At 38.8% G+C, this 9,520-nt stretch overlaps 1 protein-coding gene across 1 annotated transcript; it reads left to right on the forward strand.

Annotated features, from left to right (window-relative positions):
* Positions 1-6,709: 6,709 nt before the first annotated feature.
* On the forward strand, positions 6,710-8,201 carry LOC141592356 (E3 ubiquitin-protein ligase PUB23). Its single transcript, XM_074413020.1, has one exon. The coding sequence runs from the start codon at positions 6,826-6,828 to the stop codon at positions 8,047-8,049; it is 1,224 nt and encodes a 407-aa protein (XP_074269121.1). The 5' UTR covers positions 6,710-6,825; the 3' UTR covers positions 8,050-8,201.
* Positions 8,202-9,520: the final 1,319 nt, after the last annotated feature.

Consider the following 9,520-nt stretch of genomic DNA (forward strand, 5'->3'; position numbering starts at 1 on the left):
AGCGTCCCTCCTTGGAATCCGCTCGGATTCCCCCTCGACAATCCGAGCGTCCCTCTCCTGAATCCGCTCGGATTGCACAGCCCAAATCCGGCCGTCCCGACTCTAATCCGCACGGATTCCTGCACAGCACGGATTTCATTCTTCAAGCTACGAAAAGAGAAGCCCTTCTCTCATAAAATACCGGGTCCTCCTTGCTCAACTTAAAAAGTGTAATTACTAGTTTAGCCCTTAGTTAACCCTAATGCATCCTCCCTAATTTTCACTATAAATACCCCATTAGGCTAATTAGAGGAGCATGTTCTTCTTATCAATATTTAGAGTAGTTAATATCAATCAAATCTCTCTTCAATATTGTAATCAAGTATTAATCAAGTTTTAATCCAAGTTTTAGTTCTTTAATCTCTCTCTTGTTCTTCCTTTATTTTGGGTAATTGAAGATTATTTGGGTTATTATTGGGAGATTGACAACCTCTCAATCTAGGATTCAAGTACTTCTATTATTCTTGCTTTATTATTGGAATCATTAGTAGGTATAATCTCTTAATCCCTTTTTAATTATTGTTAATTGCTTTCATTTATTCATCATGTTTCATATTGTTGGTATGATTGACAACCTTGCTAGCATGATCAACATGATAATGAGTGAGTAGTCTCTTAGCTAGGGTTTAATGGGTGATTAGGGGAAACCAACATGGGGGATGATTCATGCTTAAATCAATATGCTTTCATATCTTATTTGCTTGCTTGTTTTGATCTTAATACATGCACATGTTATATTTGATGAAATGCTAAGCCTATGAATCCTTGCATTTACTATCATCTCCTATCTTTTCAATGAGACTTGTAAGACATAACCCAACTCGAGTCTTGTTAGACCATGCATGTGTTGAGTAGGAAAGATTAAGTCGACTTGTAGGTGTTGTACAATCTAATCGATTCGGCTCCGGGACCCAAACTTTCCTAGGATTGTAAGACATAACCCAACTCAATCCATCACAACAATAATTGCTTGCTTATAATTTGAGAACATGTTTGTATGATCATATCCCATGATTCCCCTATGACCCCATGACACCCTAGTGCTTTTAATCAATTGTTTACACCCCTTTTTATTCATCTTGCTTGTTTATTTTCATTGTTATTCTAGTTTAGTAACCTTCTACATCAACCCAATTTGTGACACCCCTAGACACTACTAGTTACAATAGAATTCTCATTTCAATACCCGTCCCTTGGGATCCGACCTTTACTTGCCTCTTTACTAATTGTAGAGTTGTTTGTGAAGTATAAATTGTGTTTTGTATCGACCATTGACCAACGACCACATATACTTAATTGTGAACACGAAATGGCCTCGATCACGCGTTAAATCTAAGTTAGTGTCGCGTCAGTCAAACCTAAGTCTACATTTCGCGTCGCATCCTAGTAGATCTGTGTCATGTTAGACTTATGTCTAAAGCCCATTGAGTATGCATAACGCATTACAAACGACAAATTACTTTGAACAAGTTTTAAACGACTTTTAAAAAGAAACGACTTTTGCAAACCTATGTGTTTCCTCATTCGAGATCCATGTAATAATCGCTTACGTGCATATATTAGTTTGCATTCTTGTGTGGCTACTAACCATGCAGGTAAGTATCAGAAGCAGTACTTTATCAAGACTTCGCTTGCAACAACGAGCGGATTTTATCTGACGATGTTTCGACACACCTCAACAATCCCCCAGCGAGATTACACGGACAGACATTCCCTCTCGAGACACAGAGATCAGTTCCCGATTATGTTTCCCCAACGAGAGTTTGCTTGAGGATCGAGACAGGCTGATTCCCCAAAATCATCGTTTTATTCCCCGGTGAGAGTTTGCTTGAGGACAGAGACAGGCAAATACCCCCAGGCGATCCTTCATCCCTTTAGGTAACCCTTTTCAGGATAAACCTTTATATCCTTTCAGATAACCCTTTTCAGGATAAACCTTCATATCTTTCAGAAACTTGCCTTAATCTTTCAGACAACCCTTCAGATAACCTTCGTATATTCAGATAACCTTCAGATAACCCTTAGATGACCCTTTCAGGATAATCCTTCCTTCAGCCTTATCCCTTCAAGTTAATCCTTCATATGTTGATCCTTTCAGTAACCTTCAGATAACCCCTTTTCAGTTAAGTCCCCTTTCAGTCCTTTAGAGAGAGTTGTCCTTCAGCCTTTCCTTTAGTAAGAGATAGCCTTCAGAGTTAGCCTTCGGAAGTGTTAAGAAGTTTCTTCAGAATCCCTGTGACCCCTAGATTCTTTGATCCCAAAATGGCTTCCCATAGGTTCATAAGCCTTTAAGCTCCCACACCAAAATCTTTAGGTTCATAAACCCATAAATCCTTTTGGAGTTCTCATACCTCAGAAAGCTTAAGCGCACGCGTTTAAAACAAGAATTAGTAACCCAGCAGTTCCTAAACTTAACCTTAGGATCCCAATTCCTATAGGTTCACAAGCCTTTAAGTTCCCAAACTCCCTAGAGTTCATACACTTCTACCCTTAGGATCATATTCCTTAGGATCACCTTTTCCTTTTAGAATCATATTTCTTTAGGATCATCACTTCCTTAGAGTTCCGACACTCAAACCTTGGTTACCCCTTAAGTTGAACTTATATTTGGCCTCCTTCCCGTCGATGTTTTCCTTTAGGGTCCCACACCCTAGCACAATCCTTATATATCTTTTAGGTCTTACCCTTAGCTCCTACGCTTACCTTAGCTCCTACGCCTACCCATAGCTCCTATGCACCTCCAGAAGCATCTCGAGAAAGAAGTCTCAGGTATGGTCTCTTCTTATGGCTGGCGAGCTTCCTTACGTAGTCTAATGGACTTTAAACGACCCTCCCCGATAGTCGACAGACTCTAAAATGATCCCGACGACATGTCCTTGGCTCAGACCCCTTGAGCCGCCTCGCGTCGCCATAGTCGTCAGGTTGTAATATTCGATTGACCTGATGGCTATACTTTGACTTTCGCCTTGTCCAAGCCTCAGTCAAAGTGGGGGCTCTGTAGATACCTCATTTCTGCACCTCTCGCAAACCACCCGGTGATGATTGGGCCGCATGTTTGCTACGCGGAACGATTTGTGACAGTTCGTAAGTTTATCGTCAAGTGATCGCTCAAATACTTATATCTACCTCATGGTTGTCGTCTAGGTGTCATTACGGTCATTTTGGCAGTAATTAGAGTACATTTGGTGTCCGGGTAAAAAACCGTCTTCATTTCCTAAAACTGTCAAATCCCGAGTCAAAAGCAATGTGCTTGTCTACCTAAGGTTAGGATGTTATAAAATGTTGAGATTATATCTCATTTTGAGTCCCATGTCACTTCATTAGGCTAAACTTAAAGTTTACATTACAAAATGTGCATTTCATTTAGTTAAATTGACAACCCGAGCTTTAGGCCCGTTTTACGAGGCCGTAACGAGTTTTTTTTGGGTCAGGCCTATTTCACAGAAAGTTCTAGATCTCTTTCTTAGCTTTCAAACGCCACCGAAATCACCTTAATCCGAGTCTTGTAGAGAATGTTATGCCTAAAATACGACAGACTGTCAAAACGCGCTTTCTTGCGCAGGAGGAACCCGCTGAGGAAAGGACGCAGCAAGTGTTGCGCCTCTTCCAAGGGACGCAGTGCCTGCTGCGCCTTTTCCTCAAGGCTTTGTTTTTGTCCAAGTTTCCGTGTTTAACCTAAGTCGGTTGTTTTCGGATCTTTCTCTCCTTTCCTAAACCCTAATTCCGTGATTAGTATAAATAGGAGCCTTCGCTCCTCATATTTCTCACGCGAGTGTCCGCCCTTCTCTTCTCCCTTTGCATTCTAGACTTTTGTTCTTACTTTTTGGCGTCTACGTGCTTGAACATTCGACCACGTAAGCTCGGATCCTTCTGAGTACCAACCTCGTTTGCATGACCGACCAATTTGACCAACTACACATCAATCAACTTAATCAAATCTAATCGTTTTCCTCTTACGAGGGCACTTTCTTTACATTCGCGTCGAGCATCACTAATCGATATCTTAGTCCTTCTCATTTCGTCAACATGTAAGTCTGAGGGTGTATAATCTCTCTTTTATTTATTGTATCACAATTGTAAGGTTTATGTCGAAAATACCTCTTAAAACCGATTTCTAAACCATGCTTTAAAACCCCCTTTTTACGGATTTTCAGAAGACAAACCGTCGAGAAAGGACGCAGCAACTGCTCCGCCTCTTCGAAGGAGCGCAGTACCTGCTGCGCCTCTTCGTGAGGCTGCCGCAGTTCCTGCTTCCTTTCTTCTTCCTTCGTCCTCTGTAATTCGTCAAAGCCTTATTTCTTTTATTCGTCTCTTGTTAATTCTTCGTCATAATAGCATATTTTCACATGTATATTATTCATCATCATTAGTAATTAATTCGTCATTAAATTCGACTTAAATCCCTTATAACCAATATTTGCGGGTTTTCGTCATTAAATTCAATTCGGGTTTTAGAGGTTCGATTCAATCAATATTGAGTCTCTGGAATTCGTCGTTGACATATTTGCACCTATTATTCATCGTTTGTTCATCACATTCATCTTTAATTTGTCATGTTTAAACTAATTAATTTGTTTAGCTAGTTTATATTGTTTAGTTAATTTATATTTGTTAATTATCTAATTAGTCATTCATTCATGTAAATAATTCGTTTGCATCCGTCTCATCCATGTTTTATTGCTTTTATGACCGTTAATCACATGTAAATAATCTGATAATCACTTCCATCCGAGTAAATATATTAATCAATCCATTAAAATCACCAATTTACATTAACGATTTGCGATTCGCTTCACGGCCGAACTCACCCTTGAATGACGCGAGAATCGCTGCGCTCTTTCCAAAGGGCGCATCTGTGCGCTGTTCCAGGTTGAGTTCTGTCTCTGAACTCCGTTGTTGCTTGACCTAGTTTAATTAGTTTACGTATAATTAATTATTAACCGTATTATCGTCTACTGTTTTGTTCATTCTTTTATTCTTTTTCTCAATTTATCCGTTTTAAAGGTATTTTCGACATAAATCGCTAAACCCGATGTAATTATTGTAATTTTCTTTATTGTAATTTTATTTATTATATTTATCATATTTCTTGTATCATTTGTATGTCTTCACATGTAATTGAGCATTAAATTCCTACTTCGACATTAATTGTATGTTAAATTACGTGTTTCACCGACTTAGTCTATTCTTCACATGCTAGGATTAAAACTTGGATGTTGCATTGCATGCATATAATCGACGATATATCGAGTATAGATGATGTCCCTAATCATTAGTAGAGGCCGCTATCGAGGCGGGCGGGATTAGGTGTTCGATCAAAAGAGCTTCCTAATACGTACCCTCACCCCTTACTCCAGATCTCTGTGAACATCCGTGTTCATTGGCATCCACGAGAGTCATTCTAGACATAGAATGCTAAGGGTAACGATTGCTTGGTGTTCATGTCTCTACTTTGTGTCTTGACATGGCACGAGGTATTCGAACGGTTCCAATTTCCCATAAAAATTGGTGGCGACTCCAACAAATGTAAACTCTTGTTCCCAAGCGTCCTCGTGGGCCCCGCTGTCCACACCTAATACCAATCTTATCATGTGGATTGGGCAGTGCTCAGCTTCAAAGACTAAAAAAGGAGTGTTGTTGGCTTTTCTGCAATCTACCTTTTATCAAATTTGGATGCAGAGGAACAAAGCTAGAGTTGAGGGATGCATTCTTCGACCTGAACTAGTGTTCAAGCAGCTAATCAAGGAGATGAATGTATGGTTGAAGACTAAAACTGAAATGGCTATGGATAGTAGAGATAGAGTATGGTTTAATAGTCTTCAAATGTAATGGGTATGTCCGTTGGGATATTTAAACAGTGTGTTTGTAAATTGTAGCTTGTAATAGCTGTTTGTGCTTAATGGAATTTTTACCTTTCACCAAAAAAAAAAAATTATATAAATGGGTTAAAATGACTCAACCCGTGCCCACTAACTCCGTGCTGAGTTTGTGTTGTGTTATCAGGCAAGTCGCTATTTATCGCTCTAACTAGACTAACTATTACTCTATTAGTTAATTCACAATACAATTTTTCATGGCTGCTACACCTAAAATGAGATCTATTCACTAAAATGAGACCAATTTAAGTGATATTTAAATGATATTTTTTGGTATTTAGTGGTAAGTGAGATCACAAAATCTCATTGAAGACGGCGATATCCGTCACAAACTGAAGACGGATACCATTTCCTCTCACAAAAAAACCATGAGAGCCAAGTGGGGAAGCACATGGGGGATGCCCCACCTTGACCCCTCTCCTTTTTTGTGAAAGGTCTTCAGTTTGTGACGGGATTAACCCGTCACAAGCAAGACGCTTTGAAGTGAGATTTCGGAAGATTAAATTAAAATATAAGTAAATTAAAAATGTGGGTAATGAATATTTGGAGGTGGGTTAGTAGCAATAAATAAAGAAAGTGTCTTGAGTGACATACGGAGTCTTAATTCAACTGCCTTTGCCTTTTGCCTTGAGCCTTTCAATTAGTTTGAAAAGTCTTCATCTTACAAATATTATTGCTTGTTTTTTCCGTGTTTTGACTTCACCATTTCCTCCCTTTGAATTATTTCTCTCTTCATCTCATATATATAACCCTCAAAGTCTTCTCCCCTTTTCATTCCAAAAAATATCATCAAATTAAACCTTCATAGTTCATAACAATCAAGCAAATCAAAGCTTACTTTGTTCATTATTCCTTATTTAGATTCCAACAAATTCTTAAAAAGTCAACCAACCAATAAATTTTAATAGAAATGGATCACCAAGAAATTGATGTGCCATCATTTTTCCTATGCCCAATCTCCTTACAAACCATGAGAGATCCGGTTACAGTTTCAACGGGTATAACCTATGACCGGGAAAGCATCGAGAAATGGGTGTTTTCGAACAATAACGATACATGTCCGGTAACCAAACAACCACTTAATGTAACTAATGATAATTTCCTTACACCAAACCACACCCTAAGGCGCCTCATTCAATCATGGTGCACTATCAATGCACCCTATGGCGTTGAACGCTTTCCTACACCGAAACCACCCGTCTCAAAATGCCAAATTCTTAAACTCGTTCAAGACGCCTCGGCCTCAAACTCGCCTCAACGACTTATAAGGTCCATTGAGAAATTGAAGTCCATTGCTAATGAAAGTAGTGCAAACAAACGTTGCTTAGAGACTACTTCACAAGCTATCGAGTTTTTAGCCCGTGTAATCATCCAAGACAACAACAATGGAACTCAAGCATTAAGTATCTTAGCTCTATTGCAAATAACAGATGAAAGAGTACTAAAAACTATCCTAGCTGAAAAGGATGGAGCGATTTTCGAGTCATTAATAAAGATAATGCAAAAGAGTAATTACGACTCTAGGGCATACGCAATGGGGTTCATGAAGGTTCTTGTACAAGCAGCCGAACCAACCCAAGTGGTTGCTCTTAGGGTTGACCATTTTATTGAAGTAGTCCAATTGTTAAAGGATGAGGTATCCCCTAAGGCAACTAAAAACGGTTTAAAGTTTCTAGCCCTAGCTTGTCCATGGGGAAGGAACCGTGTTAGGGCAGTCGAAGCTGGTGCGGTCCACGTACTTGTAGACCTAATGCTTGAGTCCAAGGAAAAGCGGACAATGGAAATGGCATTCGCGGTATTGGACCAACTATGTGGGTGCGCAGAGGGGAGAGCTGAGCTGCTTAGCCATGGCGCGGGCTTAGCAGTGGTGTCTAAGAAAATTCTTAGGGTTTCACACTTTGCAAGTGAAAAGGGTGTAAGGATTTTATACTCGATTGCTAGGTTTTCGGGGAGTTCGAGTGTGGTGCAACAAATGTTGGAGCTAGGTGTGGTGGTGAAATTGTGCTTGGTTTTGCAAGTTGATTGTGATGTTAAGACTAAGGAGAAGGCAAGGGATATCTTGAAGTTGCATGGCAAGGCTTGGAAGAACTCTCCTTGTGCTCCTAATCATATTCTTGGATCTTTGCCTTGTTAATTAACAAATTTTGAAAATTATTAGGATTAATTATATATATTTAGTTGCTAGCTAGCTAGACAAGCAAGAAAGTGCAATTCATAGACTTGGGTCTATAATTATTAGTTCATCATTATTACTCTGTGTAAATAATCTAATTCATTGAAATAAATAAAAAAAGAGATTTAGATACACACATAATTCTCCCTCTATTGTCTATTAAATTTGTATTGTCCCATTTGGCGAAAATTAATTATTTATGATGGAGGGAGTAATAGTTATCTAACTAGGATCGATATAAGAAATAAAATAAATAAAATAAAAGAGTTGGTGCAACTACGGTACGTGGGAGCATCAACTATATGAACTCATTTTTTGTTGTAATATTTTGAGTAGAAACAATTAATTGAACCTAATTTCTGTATGCGGGTTTTCTCTTTTTATAAAACTGTATTTTTCGACATTATTTGAGAAATGCAATTAAGCTAGATACATTAGAGTTTTGTTAATTGAAGAATGTTAGGTTTATATTATCTTACAATTTAGTTGATTAAAAGTTCTAATTGTATAATTTGTGAATTATTTTGTACAATTTTACAATTGTACGATTTGATCCTATTAATTTAATCCTAGTTAGTTTTATCACTTTGAAAAAGGAACATCGATCAACATAATATCTTCATCCCATTACAAAGGAACAAGACCACAGAGATTTTTATCCGTTGGTTACCTCCACAACACGGGTGGGTAATTTTAAATACGGACGAATCTTTTAAAGGTAATCCAGACCCTACGGGTGGGGGAGGTATATTTCGAGATGAGACTGGTAATTTTATTACAACTTATTATTTTTTATGCGGTATTTGCTCGTCTATGAAGGCCGAACTTCTCGCCTTACTAGCTGGGCTAGAGAGAGCGAAATTTCTCCATATTTCGAGACTACTCATTCATATAGATAATTCTCCATGTGTCAACCTTATTAACAAAGTTCAAATGATGAGCAATAATCTGGAATTCATCGTCAGAAGATGCAAAGAGTTGATAGAAGAAAACCAGTGGAGGATCAAGCTGGAGCATACGTTTAGAAAAGCTAACAGAGCTGCTGATTTCCTAACTAAGAAAGGAGTCAATTCTAGTACTTTAATTACGCATTGACGTTTGGTTCAACAAAGGGTAAGGGATGGAAACAAGAAAGAGTAAGGTGGGGAAAGGAATGAGATCACCCATAAGTTTGCTTATTGTTTGGTTAGTTTATATGAAAGGGAATACCATATCTATCAACAATCATTCATTCACTCACCCACCACAAACCACCATCACTACCCGCCACAAACCACCACCATCGCCGGTTACATATTGCTTTGGCACCTTTTATTACCGGGCACCACTGCCGGAGTCCATTTTTCCTCACCGACAGCCCTTTCCTTCAGACGAAACCCCCACGACAGCCACCATAACGACTTGCCGCCAGGCTCTTTAACCACTGAAATCT

This window comes from Silene latifolia, chromosome 1 (genome assembly GCF_048544455.1).
Source record: "Silene latifolia isolate original U9 population chromosome 1, ASM4854445v1, whole genome shotgun sequence".
Taxonomy (NCBI): Eukaryota; Viridiplantae; Streptophyta; class Magnoliopsida; order Caryophyllales; family Caryophyllaceae; genus Silene; species Silene latifolia.

Coding starts and splice junctions, on each gene's coding strand:
- LOC141592356 (XM_074413020.1), top strand. CDS start 6,826: ATGGATCACCAAGAAATTGATGTGCCATCATTTTTCCTATGCCCAATC.